This window comes from Indicator indicator, chromosome 18, assembly GCF_027791375.1.
Source record: "Indicator indicator isolate 239-I01 chromosome 18, UM_Iind_1.1, whole genome shotgun sequence".
Taxonomy (NCBI): Eukaryota; Metazoa; Chordata; class Aves; order Piciformes; family Indicatoridae; genus Indicator; species Indicator indicator.
The window spans coordinates 8,637,702-8,654,651 of record NC_072027.1 but is presented as its reverse complement, the minus strand read 5'-3'; the positions used below and the strand labels follow the sequence as shown (position 1 = coordinate 8,654,651).

Genomic DNA, 16,950 nt, shown 5'->3' with positions numbered 1-16,950 from the left:
TTTCAGCCTTTGAAGCCCCCTCCCCATGAAGGATAAACTGTCAGCTGCACCTTTTCAAATCTCTGCCCTCAGACAGAGCCGAGTCACCTTCTCTGCTCCACCTCGGGATTGGGGGAACTGTGGGGCCATAACCCAACCACCCCAACCCGCCAACGGACACGCGTGGCGCCGGCGGCGCCGGCAGCCCCTTTAAGCAGGCAGCGGAGGGGCCGCCCCGCCGCCCGGGATAGGCCGGGGCTGGCCGGGGCCGCCTCCCGCCTTCGGCAACGGGCGGGCGGCTCGGCTGGGCTCGGCTGCGGCGCTGCAGGCTCGGGTCCCGGCTGCGTGTGCCAGTACCTCCCCCAGCGCCGCCGCCGCTCCCCGCTTCGCCGCCGGCGCCGGGCTGCGAGGGGTAGAGGCAGCGGCATGCCCAGGCGCATCATCGCGGAGGTGAAGGTGCTGGACGTGCAGAAGCGGCGCATCCCCAACAAGCACTATGTGAGTGGCTCGGCTCGGGGCGCCCCGCTCCGCCGCGCCCGGCCCTGGGCAAACAAAGGCCGGGCGCTGCCGGACGGCGGGCGGCCCCGCTGCCCTACGGCCGCCCCACGGCTGGCCCGGCCCCGGGGCAGGAGGGAGCAAGCAGGCTCTACTGTGGGGGCCACTCGGCGCCCTCCCTGCCAGCGGGGAGATGCACTGCCGCTTCACCTCCCCGGCCCCTGCTGCCGGTTAGGCGGGCAGGGACATCGCCGCGCTGGGAAAGCAGCTCCGGTGGTGACCCTATGCGGGACCCAGTGGGGAAAAGTTATGGGAGGTGTCCGTGAATAGCTGCAGATCCGGGCAGGCTTTTTGCGGAGGGTCTCGTAAGGCAGCGGGCAGCCGGGAGGAGCAGGCGGCAGCTCTGGGGCAGCACCGGGAAGTGACCCTGCTCCAGGGAGGGAGTCGCCGTTAGCGGGGGGGCTCTGAAACCTGTTAGATGCACAGTCCCTGGGCAAGGGACCACCCGGATCCTTTCTTCGGCGCCTGAGGCAGTGTCACCATCTCTGTGAGGTGCCTCTCTGGTCCCCTGCACCCCTTCACTGTGAGCTGCCCGAGGAGCGCGTTCCTGCACGCTCGAGGGCATCTTCCAAGCTGTTGTGGGTTGGGCTTCTTTTGAAGGGGTTGTTTTCCTTCTTTCTTTTAAAATTAGTATTATTTAAACTTTGGAGTGCTTCCAGGCATCTGTAGTGAACTTGTGGGTGCATCCAGGCAACAGCCGTAAAACAAAGACCAAAATGTTCTCCGGGCTCCGTTTAGCCTTAGAGCAGGCTGACCCAGTGACACACTGCTCGCTGTGTGTTCGCTCTGGCTGGAAGTGTGTCGTGTCAGCACAGCCAGGCTCCCCGAGATCTTGGGAGATCCAGGGCTTCTCTGGGTCACCCTGGCTGGTTTGTGGCAGCGAGCAGCAGCTGGAGGAAAGCCAGCTCTAGCCGTGATGGAGGGGAGAGTAAAGGGGGCTGTTACCCATTCCTTGAATCCAAGGATGTGGTGTGGCTGCTGCTGCTGAACCCCTTATCACCTCCTTGTTCCTCTCCGGTCCTGCCTGCAGCTTTATCAGCCCTATCTGAAGCTGGCCCCAGCTCCAGACATGCCCCCCTTCCTGCCATGTCCATCTCAGACTTACTCATCATAGCTATGCAAGGGATCTGGAGGAGCGTGTACGTGAGGTGGTTTGCTGAGCCGCGTACGCTTCTGTTTGTCTTGGCGGATCTGTTGCATCACCATCAGGTCCTGTAACAGGGCTTGGACGGGGTTGTCTGTTGCTGTGCTTCCCTTTGGGCCTTCTCATTCTCTTGCTGGGGGCTCTGCATACCCCTTGGGCTCTGTTTCCTCACATCTGCGACTTGCACCCCAAGTGCTGGACACCATCTGTTTTGAGCATTGCCCCTGCTCACCCTCCACCCACAGAGGCAAGATGCAAGATGGGTGGAGTTGGGAATACCACAAATAATTCCCGTGAGGCTGGAAAACTGGGGCAGAGGTGGTTTCTAGAACAAGATACGGGGCAGCTGGATGGGGGCACCCTAGCAGGAGCTCCTGGGATGGTTGCAGAAGGTGGCTGCTCATAGTTCATGACAGGCAGCCGTGCAGCCTGGTCACTCAGTCCCCTGCTCCCTCCTCAACTAGCAGCTCAAGTCCTCTGCCTCTAACCTTTCCCTGTACTTGTTTTTGGACTGAAAGCTGGCAGCATGAGCCAGCGCAGCTCGCGGCAGGGCTGAGCCCAGGGAGGGGCAGTGCGGGAGTGAATGGGAGCGCTCGCCTTGTCTGAGGGAATCAATAGGAGCTGGGCAGATTCTCAAAGACAGTTAATTATATGGAATCAAAGCCTTTTTTTTTTTTTTCTATTTTGTTGTCCTTTCTTCCTCCTTCTACAAAGAAAGGGAGAGGAGGGACAGCAAATCACATCTGAGTCTTCTGATTTTTAGACCATATTTGCTAGCATGCTGCAAAGCCAAGTCAGCCACAGTGTACCTGTTAAACCTTTGCTCTGGCTTCTCACTGCTGAGCAGAAATGTGCTCTCCTTCGTCCCCCGGGGCAGCTGCTCGCTGTCCCTGGCAAGGCTGCAGGAGCAGACCAGCTTTTCCTCCCACTGCCTCTGCTGGCCTGACCAGCAAGTGACCCTGTGCTGATCAGGCTGCGCATCGAGGAAGGCTTTTCTTTGCTGGACAAAGGTGCAGTTGTGTTGTCTGCAGTGAGGCCACAGCAGAAAGTCATGAATTCCAGTTTCCCAAAAAAGTGAGATCAAACCAGTGTTTCAAGGTCCTTATTGACACCCGTGGTGGGAACAGGCTGTAGGAAAGTCCAGCTCTATTCAGGCTAGAGTGGTTTGCCCATCACTTTGGTATTCAATACAAAAGAAGCTGTGTTGCCCAAGACAAAAACTTGTGCTTCTGTGGATCTCTGGTTTAAAGCAAGAGGCACAATTTTCCCTCGACCTCTGGGGCTTGAGCTAGGGCTGGGTGAGGACGCAGCATGGGTTTGGGTGCTAGCTCAAATGTGTGCTGAGCAGAGTGTTGGGATTTAGCTGGGGATCCAAATGCAGCCCCATGCCCTATAATGCCTGTGTGCCTGTGAACAGCGCTGGCTCAGATCCTGGTGCAAGCAAGCATCAATCTGGTGTGCTGCTGCCTCACTGCTTCTCACAGTGTGTCCAATGACTGTGCTTACCTGGAAGGATACACCAGGACAGCAGTGCACTTGTCCCACCTCCTGTCTGACTGACTTGCTCTGGGGACACCCCAGTACATGACCTGAGGACGGGAGAAGCTGGGTGGGTTATGCAAAGGAAGCCCAGACATTTGAGTGACGGGAGAAATGGGAACGGTCTCTTGATTGCTGTCCTCCTTCATGAGGTGTTAAACACTTTGGTGGGTACTGCAGTGAGCACCACTGGCAGGGCCAGGCTAAGTTGCTCTCAGCAGGGGTGCTCTCCCCTTCTGTGCTTTCCTTCTTGCAGTCAGCCTTGTGCTCCGGGAAGGCTGTTGCTGCTGTGGTGTTGGCAAGGTGTGAGGCTGACAGATCTGCTCCCATTCTTGTCAGACCAGCTCTGCTCTCACATGTGGAAGGGCTGAGAGGGGAAGAATAACTGAGCTGCTTGCTCTAAGTGATAGGAGCCTGGAATTTGCTCTGTGTGAAACCATATCACACTGTATTGCAGAAGCATCTGTCCTAGGCTGCTGACACCAGCTGCTTCAGCTGCACTTGTGCTGCTTGTGTCTCCAAGCTTTTCTCATGGGCACTACCTGGAAGGGACAGTGAGATGTGGTCCTTTTGTGGTGTTTGTTGTAGGATACACAGCTCTGATCCTAATGAGAGAACAGCCCAGCTCTGCATCTAATCAGCCCACCATTCAAGCAGAGAAGGGAACTCACTCCCATCCTTTAGGCAGTGGCCAGAGGGTGACCCTGCAGTGCCATTTCCCATACAATCCTATGCTAAGTGATTATAACTCATGCCCCTCAGGGGTGCTGCTGGCGAGGGCTCTGGGGCTGTAAATGTGAAAAGGCAAAGTCCAAGAGCAAGGTTTAAAAATAATCATTCTGGGCATCAGAGTAGCAGACTGTCATTTCTGTAGTCTGGCCAAGTCTCACATTCTGATAAACGAATGTTTATTCAGAAAGGACCCAAAACCAAGTGACAGTTGAAACACACTAAATTTTCCTTTAAAGGACTTCACACAGGATCTTTTTATAGTTTTGTTTTGTTATTCTGTAGTAGAATTCTTAAAATCTTTTCCCTACTAAATCCAGATTATTGGGGTTTTTTATTTTTTTTTTTGCCCTCACACAAGCTTTAGGACTTTTTGTTTTAACAGAGCTGCAATCTGTTTTGTGTGTTAATAACAATGCCACTGAATGGCATCTTCATTTCTACAGCCCATCCAGCAAGAATGTATCCATAGTTCAGACCGTTTTAAATGGTTGTTTTAGAGCACAATCCAAAGTTATGTATGCGTGTGTCTGACAGGAAAGGGAGAGCAGCAGGCTGTTGGGTTGTGTTAGTTTATTGGGAAAACTGGACTCTACTTTTGCTGGACTTCCTTTCCCAGCCTCTGTGCACACATGTATCACTTTGGAAAAGGGAAATGTAAACAGAGTGTGCAGCATACACTTATTTTGCAAGCTTAGTTAACAAGACTGCAAACGTTAAACTCATGCATATTGAACCTCCTCATTTGTGGCAGCTGCCTTGTGAAAATAATTAACAGTGGGTGTTGGAATCTGGTGCCTAGTTGATAACATCTATAGATGTTTTGAAACAAGTTTGATGAAAACCACACTCAAAAAGTAAACGTGTTACAGTTTTAATGGAGAATTTGTGACATGATGGTAGGTGTCTGTTCCTGTTCCTTGTAGTGATGGGGCTGTTCATGGTTTCATTTGTTGTCCAGCCCAACCCCATTGCCAGCCTGGGATTGATTGTGAAGCATTCAGAGAAGAGTGCTTGAATGGCAAGAGGGTGAGAGCTGGTAATGGACAGGTGCAGTGATTCTTCATTGCCTTAGATGCATAAAGCAAGAGATGTCTCCTGAAGAACATGTGCCCCATGAACCTGTGTGTCGTGGTCCTCTGGTCCTGCCTTGCCCAGCCAGAGCAGAGCTCTGTGGAGACCTGGCACAGTGTCACCTTCTACAGCTGTATTATTTCTGCCATTGTGAATCATACTGGTTGCTTGGCTTAAAAAGGGCCTTAGAGGATGACTCCCCCTGTGCTGCACTCTCTGGGGAGGGTGGCCATGCTCCTGGTATGGTGGGAATGTCCTGTGGAGAACCAAAGGAGCTGGGTACGTGTATATAGAGGGAGCAGGAGAATAAAATGAGTAATATGACATCTATGCAGGGGCCATTAGCTGAACTAGAAAGGGAAGACCACAAAAGCAAAATCAGGATGTATGAAGCAAGGTTGAACCCAGGAAGCTGAAGGCTCTGCCACAGCAAGGAGTTTCTGAATATTGGTGGCCTCAAGAGGTTCAAGGGCTTCCTCAGCATCCTCAGTGGTGTTTTGCTGCTGTATCCTGTGGTTTTGCTGTATCTCATCCCCTTTCCTGTCAGCTGGCTGACTCTCTCCTGCTGGAGGCAGGCCAAAGGCAGGGTGTTTGGAGCCTGTAGCTAGTAGAAAGTTGTGCCCATCCTTGTGCCTGGCCCTGCTCTGCCACATGGCATTGCAGAGCTGACCAATCCTTCCTTCCCCATAACCTCTCAAGAGGGTTGGGGCTTCAGGGAATGCTGTTAGCTCTGTGGATGAAAACCAATGTTGAAATGCAAACTCCTGTGTTTTTCTTCCCTAGTCATGTTACTCAAGGGCTGTTGGAAAAACTTGAATGTTGCAGTTCAGTGGAAGGGCCAAATCCTGCCTGGCACACAGCTGCTGAGGTGGATGCAGCTCTGTATGGAACCTGGTGTTGGTACACAATTCCAGCAGTGAACTTCAGCACTGGGGCCATCCATCACCTCTGCCTGCCCAGAGGTCTGGTGACCTTGGTCCCTCACAGCTTTGCTTTGAAGGGGATCTCTGTCTTCCGGCCGTTTCATGTAGCAGTGGGAAACAGCAAACAAACGAATCCATATGTTTGACCTTTGGTGTGACTCTGCTGGGGGGCTGAGGGGTCTGTGCAGTGGCTGAGAGGGGCTCAGTGGGTTGTCCTTGGAGTCCCTGCACTTGGTGTAATGCCCTGTGTGTGCAGCAGCTTTGGCTGTGTGCTCAGGCAGTGCTGTGCCCTGGTGAGCCATACAGCAGCAGAGTGGGAAAAGCTGTTGCTTGCTGAGGTTTCAGGGAGGGTCTGGTTGAAGAGATGAATCAGAGCTAGGGGAGCTGGCTGCTTATTGTAGCCCTGGATGCAAGGGCAGGTTGGCTTGAGTTATTTGCCATGATGAGGATGTGCCTGTCCTCGTGCTGCCTGTGTCCCTGTTACCCAGCTCCTCCCCACACCTCTGACTTGTTGCTTCTGTTTCTCTCCTCCTCTAGAGCAGAGGGACCCTGGCAGCATCCCCAATGCCCCACAGTTACCACTGGGATTGCTTCTCAGACTGTCCCTTTCCCACTCCAAGCTTTGGTGTCCTGCAGCACAGGAGCCCCTTCTCAGCCCTTGCATGCCATCGGCAAAGCCTGATGGAGAGGGGCCAACTACAGTAGTTCACTGCCGAGAGCTTGCTTTGTTTCCAGCCACATCACTCCTTTTTTTTCTTTTCCTTTTACAATTGCCCACTCCCTTTTCTGTATTAAACATCCTCTGGTTTGGCTCAGTCCCTCAGCTGAATTGATTTCTCTACCCCATTGAATTTCTTGGTGCTTCTTTCTCGTGGCAGCAGCTGAAGCTGAGGTGTGAGGCTCTCATGTGGCTTCTCTGTGTTTTGGGGTGGGGTCGAATAAACACTGATGCTTTTTTGAAAAAACTTCTTTGCTGGTGAAAGATGCTTTAAATATGCAGAGTTTTCCACAGAGAGGTTTATTGTACATAGCCTCCCTGGATCTGAGACCACACAGGCTCAAACCCATTGGAAACAGCTCTGCAGACAGCTCTGCCTCTGCTGGAGGTTGTTATGTCTGGCTTCGCTGTAGGAGCTCTGCTGAGTGGTTGGGGACCTATGCTGATGTCCATCAGTGATGGGTGGGCAGAGCTGTTTGTCCTTGCAGCCCCATGGAGATGCCTAAGTGACTGTAGCATTGTGTTTCACCCTGCCATGGTTCATGTGCCTCTGCTGTGGCTGGCATGGAAACAGGAGGGCCTCAGTGTGTGGAAGCTCTAGGCGCAGGGATTGCTGCAGTGTCACCCTGCAGGGAGGGCTGCGCCGTGCCAAGGAGGGCTGCTGGCAGATTGTTGGCTTGCAGGGATGTTGGGATGGGTGTGCAGCTCCTGGGCTTGAGCTGGCAGAGCTGCATGGTGCTGAGCTCAAGCTGATCTTGCTGCCTTGTTCAGCTGTTTTACCAGGCAGAGAGCTCACAGGCTGGCCAGCAGCTGCCTTCTCCTCAAAGCCTTACTTGTGGGCTTCATGTGTGTGTGTCCCCCAGCCCGGATACCTTGCAAGTCTCCTTGCAACAAGAACTTGGAAAAACTCTCTCTGTGGGAGGAGAGGAGCTGAACTGTAAGTTTTCCTGTGTCTCATCTACCTTTTCCCTATTCAAATGTCAGCAGTCCAGACTGCTTCCCAGGTTGTGTTTTATGCATGTTTCTGGTGTGTTTATGCAAGGAATCCAGAAGTGATTCTTCTAGGTCACATGGCCTCATGTTTCAAGAACGGGAAACTGGGTTTGGTTATTTTTTTTAGTATGTGTTCTTAATTCCACTGCCTGAAGTCAGCCACTTGAATCATCTGCTCTCTCTAGCCATGTTGTGTTATGGGCAATGTGCCTCTTGGGGAAGGGGCAAGACTGAGGACTTGTGAAGCACTCCAGAGTCCTCTGTCCCTCTGAGCAGTGAAAGTCACCAGGAGCCACTGTTATCTGCAGCATGGAGGCTCTTTATCAGTCCCTGGAAAAGTAATTCTGGGGGTCTGACAGCTCCCAGGACTTATGCTTGCTATTTTGTTTCCTCAAGAGGAAAAGAAAAAAAAAATCTCTGGCTGCCCTTTCAGATAGAAAATTTGTACTGGCTTCTTGTCCCCTCTGTTCTTGTGCCCTAGTCCTTGTGACTCTGCTTCTGATGTACCTCTAAGCTACGGCTCCTTCAGCCTCCCTGCTCTTTTGGTGATGGCCAGCACTGGAGCTTGCTCCCCACCTGGGGTCCCATCCTGCTCAGGAGGAATGTCCTGGATCTTCCTTCAGCATTTGCCTGCTGCAAGTTGCCAACATGTTTCCCCTGGGGCTGCAGAGCCCTTGCTGCCATGTGAGCTGACTGGCAGTTCTTGTTGACAGCTCTGTTATGGTTGGCCAGGTGCCATTTGCATTTCTTTTAGCAACCTGTCATTTTTTTGACAGTTCCCTTATGAAGGTTTTCAGTCCCACTTTCCCCTGGCCCTTTCTCCCTCTGAGCTGCCTCTCCAGAGACATTGGGGTGGGGAGAGCAGTGGCAGACATGGGGTCGTGCTGAAGGGATGCCACAGAGGCCAAGCTTGTCATGCCCAACTGTGTGGGCTGCAAGATGCCCTGGGTCTTTTTTTTAATCTTTGTATTTCTGTTTTAAGGCACTTGGTTTATGACCAAGGAGGATTTTGGACAGTTGTGGTCCTGATGGTAAACCTATCAGCTGGTAATTTTAAGTAGTTGGTATGTGATGTAGGGAGTTTGTGCAGCCCAATCCCTGTGGTTTCTGTTGGAGTTCAGCCTTTCACATCTGCAGGTTTCTCTTTTCTGTGAAGGATCTGATCTTCAGCCCTCCAAGGGACAGGAGCACAGAGAGTGCTTGGCTTTAATGTGAACTGCTGCTCTCCTCTGGCATTGAACAAGCTCCACCTGCATCTCCAAAACCGTTCACATGGCCTCTGTACTCCCTGGGAGCGGAGGGCAGGTCTTGTTTTCTGGCTTTGGGTTTTGCTGAGGCTCTGACAAAGCTGTCACACCAGGAACAACTCCTGCTTCATAACATGGGACTGGTGCAGCTTGGGACTGTGGTTTCATGGCACAGGGGCCAGGGAGCTCTGGTGGCTGGGAGACAAGCAATGGGGGGGCTGAGAATGTGTTTGTGAGGCTCTGAATCCTGAAAGCAGGATTCTGAGTGAATTTGAGTGACCCTGAAAGCTCTGTACTCTCCTCTCACCTTGCTCAAGTAGGACCAATGCTTTGAGCTGTGTCTCAAGGGTTTCAGAAACATGAGTGTGAACTTCAGCTCTGCTCCCCTGTCCCATGGCTGAAGTGAAGCTATGGAGGGTTCAGCCCTGGTGATTCCTGCCTCTTCCAGAGCTCAGCTTGGCCCTTTGCCTTCAGCCATCAGCCCTAGCTGCGGGTTTGATGTGACACATGTGCAGAAACATAAGCTGGAGCAGAGCAAGGGATGAAGACTCTCGGGGTTGGGAGCTGGGCAGAGTAAGGCATCCTTGCAGGAGGGGAGGGAGCTACCAGTTCCCAGGTTTCACCAAGTCAGCTAGTTCCCCTCTGTGGTGCAGAAACCACTGCTGGCCTGGGAAGGGCTGTAAATATTTAGATAGCTCTGCCTGTTGGTTTTGGCCAGGGGCCCAGCCCACGTGATGGCATTACAGATGCCCCTCCTGGATCTGGCTGCCTGCCGCCTCCCTGCCATCTGCTTGGCTCTTCCCACTCCTCAAGGAAATGATGGAGCAGGGTCTGAGTGACAGCCCCCCTGTTCCCAGCAGAGCTCCCTGTGGGTGCATGTCCCTGAGACAGCACCAGCTGCAGCCTTGGGAGATCCTCTCACTCCTTCCATGGAAAAGATCTGCTGGTGGTTTCTCTGTGTTACTTCTTTGAAGGAGCTGGGGAAGAGCTGGAGAAGACCCATGAAAGAACTATTTTCACATGCCCTCAGCCACACAGCCAGGCTGGGAAAAGACCTATCCATGGAGCAGCCTCTGCAGGACCACAGGTTGTGAGACCAAGTGATGGAATGGTTCCTACTGGGACAAAATTTGGCTCTTTGGGCTACTGCTTGTGATGGCTGCTTCTGGCAGGACCTGTTGCAGTGCCTGACCAGGAGGGGAAACTTCAGACCAAGTGCAATGTTTTCAAAACTGTCTTGATCATTGACAGTGTGTCCAAAAAAGCACCTGAGAAAAGGATGGGCGAGTGCCTGCAAGAGCTTGGTGCCTCATCATCTTCAGTCCCTCTCAAAACCATCATTGGGTGGCTAATGGCTAATTGCATTGTTCGTGTCCTCCAAAATCTGCACTTCTGTTACTTCTGTTAGTTAAGGAGAGCACCTGAATTCTCTTTTGGTGTGTCTCTTTTATGCCTAGGACAGCAGGGACTGGATTAGATATCAGCAGAGACTGAGAACTGTGGTGGCTTTGGCCAACAAAATGCTTCAGTAGAATGGGGCTGTCAGAGTGAAGGACAAAGGGATATTCACAGGGAGAGAAGAAGGCAGCTCTACTGAGAGATGAGCTCCCATTTCTCTGGGCTTCTCCTCTATTCTTTCAACAAGTAGGTGAGGAGATAACCCTGGAGACCTTTCTGCTGTACAAACAGGGTGTGCAAGAACCCTTACTCAGACTCCTGAGAGTTGCACATTTCAGCAAAAGGCAAGTGAGCTCAGTGGTTGGGAGAAATGCTCCTTCCCTTGGTTGCAAAGGGTATAATAAAGCATGGTATGCCCTCAAATCTCATGGCTTTATTACCCTTAAGAGCTTTGAATTCATTTTGGCTTGAACAAATCCACATCCTGATTAAAATCCCAGTCTAATAAGCTGTTGACTCCAAATAAAGGCAGGATAGGAATAAACAATGAAGAAAAGTTGGCTTTTCCTCTTGCCCCAGTGGAAGGCTTTCTCCAGGCAGGCAGCCAGCGGTGATATAACCCTGTAAAGTGCTGTAGACTGGTGAGAAAGCTGGATATCAGCTGAGCTTCCAAGCAAAATGAGCTCATGCTGGCCTGCCAGCAAGTCCTGGGGTGAGGGTAAAGGCAGTTTGGACACTTACTTAGATCCAAGTTAACGCTGAGGTTGCTGATGGTATGGTGGTGACTGTATGGATGCTGTCAGATACTTCAGAGGCCATGTCATGCAACTTCACTGGTTTTCACTGCAAACTGTGGTCAGACAAGTTGTCCCTGACCTGTTGAGGCCTAGAAGCATGATCTTCCATGGGTATTGTGCCTGTTTCAATGCCACATTTGGTGATAAGTAAGGGCAGTGTCTGGGCTTCCCTTGTAGCAAATCATGTCTCCACAGCTGCTACAGATGCTCTCTTGCAGGAGCCCTCTGTCTTCCTTGTGTTATTATGCAGAAATCACAGGTCCTTCAGCTCCAAAAAAGAATTTCTGAATGAAAGGAGAGGATTGTGGTTAGCTGAATCAGGCCTGTGAGGCAGTGCTGAGTGATTTGAATTTTGCCTGGAAAGGGTGGCAGTGCCTGTGACACCAGGCCAGCTCGCTGCAAGCTAGCAAAGCAGTTGCAGCTGTATTTGGGCTGATCATCTGGTTTGAGAAAAGTGGTCACTGGCCTGCTGCATTGAAAGTACTGAAGGTCTTTATTTCAGCAGTAAGAACTCTGCCTCTTTTTCCATCTGAATTTGGAAATTGTTCTGCTGCAAAGAGTTTGTGGTTCCTCAGGAGTCTCCTCACCTTGGTAAGGTCATGCTCCATCAGCCTTCTAAGCAGCAGAGTGACCTTTTGATTAGATTTTTAGTGCAGCATTGGAGTAGGTTTGGTGGGCACAAATCATTTAGCATCGTGATACGCCTTTGAGCCTCCTGGTGTTTGAGTTTCAGTAATGGGCTGGGATGTTGGTCACGTTCCAGCATCTGGAAAAATGTGTCTCTCTGCAGGAAACTTTGTGAAACTCTTTAAGAGATTCTGTTTTAAATATCAAAACATCAGCATCCTAAGAGTCTTCACGCTTCATGATGCTAACTGGAGTTCTAGCAGATCCATTCACCTGAACTGTTGAATGCTTTAGTTCCTGCTTCAGTGAACTGATACTTGCATTTGTGGTAGAAGTAAGCAGGACATGAGAGTTAGAAGAAGAAATGAACATGCCCTTGTTCTGCTCAGTCAATCTGTTATCAATTAGGAGGGGCTGAAGTTTGCATTGTTTGAGTGTTAGCTGGCATCTCCTCAAGGGTCATCTTTGGTCTCTGCGAGCAAACAAGAAGAACGTTGGATAAGTAATTGCTTAATTATTTTATTTGCTTGTTGTCTTCCACAGTAGAGGAAAAAATGGGTTGGGCTTTTTGTTTGCATTCATCACCAGTAAAAACCTGGTTCATGTGGTCTGTGACTAACCTGCAGTTACTAGGACTGACTGACTATAGCGTTTTAAGGAAGAGGAGGATAATTTGCACATTTAAGTAAACAAAGCCTCGGAGCTGCTTATGGAAGAACAGACTGAGTTTTGAACCTTGTGGGTTGGAATTCTTGCAAGCTTCAGCCCCAGGACCCAGGCTGGTGGTGGTGTCTGGTGATGCACACTCCAGTTTTGGAACCTCAGTATTTGGAACTTAATGCTGCAGCCATATGTCGAGGCATAGTTGCTGACCCATAATGTGTCTGCCTGGAAAGACTTCATCTGTGTTTTCACATAGAATTTCTCTTTCACATTTGATGTATGCCCCTATCTACAGATAAGGAGTTGCCTTCGTTCACAACTAGCAGTAAGCATTTAATGGACAGTTAAGTTGCAGCAGTGGAGCTTAATAAATGAATCCTCTCTATTTTATAGTAGACTTTAAGTGGTCCCATGAACTTCCCTGGTTGATACTCAGCTGTGGAGGCTGCATTGGCAGCTTTAGTGATGTTCAGGTTGTGGTGCAGGTTGTTGGGTCACTCCTCTGATTTCTTCCTCTGTTCCTTGCAGGTGTACATTATCAAAGTCACCTGGTCCAATGGATCCACAGAAGTCATATACCGACGGTACAGCAAGTTCTTCGACCTGCAGGTGAGCATTCTGCCAGTTCTTGGGGCTTTGAGTTTGGAAAGTTGAAAGCTGTGGTCAGTGGTTTCTGCCTTTCAAGATCCATGCCTCTTGTAGTCTACCAGAAAATATTTTTATCTGAGCAAGCTTAAACGTAAATCCTTGAAAAAAAGCAAGAGCAAGCAACCTGAAAAGTTAGACTCTTCAATCCAGTGGGGACACCCTGGGGGTTTTGCGTGTCCCAGTGTTAAAGTTCTGCTGTCCTTCCCTGGACTAAACGCACATGGGGCTGTGTAGGTGTGTTTGAATTCCTGTGATGGAAATCTGCAAGTGATAAGGATTTTGGGGGTTTTATTGATTGCTTTGTGGGGGTGATTTTGTTAAAGTTAGACCCAAATCCCGATCCTGCAGAGCTAATACTGTGCCTTTCCCAGTTGCCATCACAGCAAAACAGGACTGCTGCTGCCAAGAATGGATTCCTTGAATCCATGTCCCTCTGCCTGGCATTTTGGGGAGCAGGCACTTGGGAAGTACTTGCTGCCCAAAGTGGAGCAGTGCCAGCCCAGAGGGCAGCAGCCAGCAGCTGCTTTAGCAATCACCTCCTAGTGCAGCGGGGAGCCTGGAAGAAAATGAAGCTGGGAGGGAGGGGGGAGACTGGAAAGGCAATTGGGACAGGCCAGGTTGCAGAAAACCAAAGCTGGTGTTCTGGATGAGCAAGCAAAGGGTGTTTTCCACCCCCTCATTGGTGGAGATGAGCCAAGGGGTCTGGCTGAGCTTTATGAAACAAAACAAAAACTGAGCTGCTGGAACAGGCTCTGTGCAGATGAGAAAGGAAAGTGCATGAAATGATCTATGGACCAGCAACAGCTGCCAGAAAAGTCACTGGCACATCCCTGCTGGCCTGTGTGTGGGACTAAGAGTGGAGCTGGGCACCCTCTGCCTCCAGCAGCTCACTCATGTGAGGTTGGTCCTAGCTTTTTTGCTTTGTTTGAAGGGGTGCTGTGATTCCCCAGAACGAGGATACCTTTACTGAAATTGTTGCATCCAGCCACAAATGCTCTGCTAAAATTACAGTACATGTAGGCTTGCCCAGTGAAGCAAGCCCATGGGAATCCAGATGGCTTTCCCAGGTTCTGCTGGCTTCAGAACAGCCTTCAAGGCCTGGGGTTGTGCGAGGCGGCTGCTCGTGTTGATGGTGCCCTGTTCCCCACCCAGCAAGGCACCTTCTGCAAACGGGGCCATGAGGGTGACTGTGTCAAGTAAGCCCTGGCCAGCCAGGGAGAGCCTGGCCTTGGTGAAACCCTGAATGTCCTTAGCCTGCCCTGTGCTGCTGTCCCACAGCATCGTGCCAGGCAAGGTAAGGTAGGGTGGCACAGGTGGCTGTGGGTGCAGGCAGGGTTAAGCAGTGTGCAGCTGCTTGTGTAACCAAGGAGATATTAAAGTAAATAGACAGAGAACAGCTGTTGGGCAGCAGCCAGGGCTGGAAGGAAATGGAGCTCAGTGCTTCTTTCTCCACAGCATCTCATCTTTGCTGGTGCTCCAAGGTGGCGGCCAAGCTCATGCTGCCATTTGCTGCAAACAGGGCACAGTCTTGTGGGGTTTGTATGTGATGAACTGGTACCATCAGTTGTGCTGTTTCCCTGGGCTGCCTCACTCCTTGTGGAGAAGTCCATGGAGGGAAGCAGTGGCTGTCCTTCCTCTGTTCCTCCCCTTCCATCCTGGACTGAAGCTGTGCCTTGGTGAAAACCATTGCCATTGCAAGCTGCAAGGAGCCAGACTCAAACTGTCTCTGCAAAACACTCTGGAGCACCTTTAGAGGCAGAGGTGCTTTATACATATCATGGTGCAGATGGGAAAATTTAGAGCAAACATCTCTCCCCTTCCTTGCAACTTTTTCTTTAAAAAAAAAAAGGAGGGGAAAAAAGAAAGGGAAAAAAAGACTAGCCACTCCTTGTTGGCTCTGTTGAAAGAATGAATGAAATTGTGGTTTTTCCCTTCCTTCCCTCTTATCACACATGCTTCCTGCTGTCCTTATTTTAAACTTGTGGTGCAGTACAGTGGAAATTGGATTGAAAGGCCAGGACTGAAAGAGATCCTCTTAGTGGAAAAAAATGCTCTAGGTAGGCTTGGTAGCACTGACTGTTACCATTGCTGGAGGCCTTTATTATGACTGTTGGATGATTCTATGCCAATTTTAGCTCTTTAGGCAGAAATTTTCCCTACTGGAAATTATTCATGCCTCCAGTTATTAAAAAAAAAAAAAAAAGCCCACAAAAAATAACTGATTGGCTAAAAATGTTCAGCTGCTTTGGCATACAAAGTAGGAGAGGAAAATATTTCTCCTGGGCCCATTTCTGATGGTCCTTTTGATATGTTGGAGAAAGAATTGGAAACTTGAGTCGCAGGTGATCCTTGTGTCAAGAATCTGTCTTTCATGTTACCCACTGAAAATCCATCCAAGTTTGTTCATATTTATGGCCTTGAGGAGACACAGTACATGTGTGTTTGGGTAGAGATATTTGTTAATTTAATATCTATCTTCCTAGTGATTCCAGCTCCTGTCAGAAGCTGAGCAGGTTTTGTTTATTCAGTAGCAGCTCTGGCCATATTTGGGTGAAGGTTGGTGCACCTTCTTTTGCTGCAAGGGAGCTTCCTGCTAAGCTCAGGAAGCAGGACAAGGAAGCCATTTGGTCCAAGTGGAAGAGAACTTCTTGGGGCAGGAGTGAGGGACTGGTGGGGGCTGATCCCTGGATTGACCCTTGAGCAGTTCAGAGCAGCCCAGGCAGAGCTGTGTGAGGGGTTGGGGATTTTCTCCTGGTGTTCCCTGTGGGGCCACAGCTGAATCACTTGTCACCTTCCATTGTGGCCAAACAATTATTTTAGGAGTAGGGCCAAGTAAAACACATGCACGCTTGCTACTGACAACCTCGCTGGTGAGCCTGCTCCCACAGCAACCAGAGGGCAAAGTGTCCTTCCCTCCCCACCCAGGCAGGAGTGACGCTCACAACACAAACTGCCAGCTCAGCCGAAACTGGGGTGAAGGCTGGAGGTGTCCCAGTGCCATTCTCTGCCTCCTTCTGGACGCAGAGACATCAAACCAGCTGTGTTCCCAGTACTGGAACGGGGAACATTGAAAGCCACCTTACTGGTTGCAGTAATGCCTCGGGCTGGGCTGTTATCACCTGAGAGCCTTCAAGGTTTTGAGTGAATACTGTGACCTTCCAGAGCTCTTCCCATGACTGTCACTGATACCTGAGACTGGCCCTCTTCTGGAACAGTCCTGGTTTAGAGTTGCTTGCTGTAGCTGCCTTTCCAAGCACCACCCTGCTTTTCTCTTCCAAGGGTAACACTCACTTCCTCTTTCTGCCTAATTACCTGTCTCATTTTGTTGACCACACCCTGGGTCATCTGCTGTCACACGCAGGAGATTGTCACCTCCTCTTTAAGGGCTAGTGACCCATGCTCGTTCCACTTGTATGTCCCAACACAAGGCTGCTTCCTCCTGGTTCCAATCCAGCATTTTGAGCAGATGAAGTGGTGGCCCCCATCCCCTGGGAAGCATGCAGGTCTTACCCTTTCCTGCTCCGGGATTGTCACAGGAAGGCTGAGTGTACCATCTTGTGTGCCATGTCAGGTGGTGATGCTGGGATTGCTTCCACCTCCTATACTCTGGTCATGCACTGACCTGGGTAGTGCTCAGGAGTGTTTTTGCTGTGTAGATCCTCTGTGCTCTGTTTCCTACCACCTCTTCTCCTCATTTTCTCCATAAATGTTTTCTGTCACACAATGATTTATATAAGAGCCAACTTTTTAAGGATTAAAAAGCAAGCCCTAGAAGAAATAGTAATTTTAAAGTTTGAAACCTCAGGTAACTGCATAGTTCATAGTAAATTCATAACTACAAATACTAAATTGAGTTCTCTATTAAATTCATCTCTTGGTTGGAGGAATAATTTCTTTCAAATAGGATTGAGACTCT

General features: G+C 50.5%; 1 protein-coding gene across 1 annotated transcript in view; it reads left to right on the top strand.

Annotated features, from left to right (window-relative positions):
- Nucleotides 1-405: 405 nt before the first annotated feature.
- The window catches only part of SH3PXD2B (SH3 and PX domains 2B), a 72,664-nt gene continuing 56,119 nt past the window's right edge, over nt 406-16,950 (top strand). Inside the window, exons 1-2 of the mRNA XM_054389179.1 lie at nt 406-477; nt 12,915-12,995. Of these exons, the coding sequence (XP_054245154.1) occupies nt 406-477; nt 12,915-12,995 (153 nt within the window). The remainder of the gene's footprint in view (nt 478-12,914; nt 12,996-16,950) is intronic.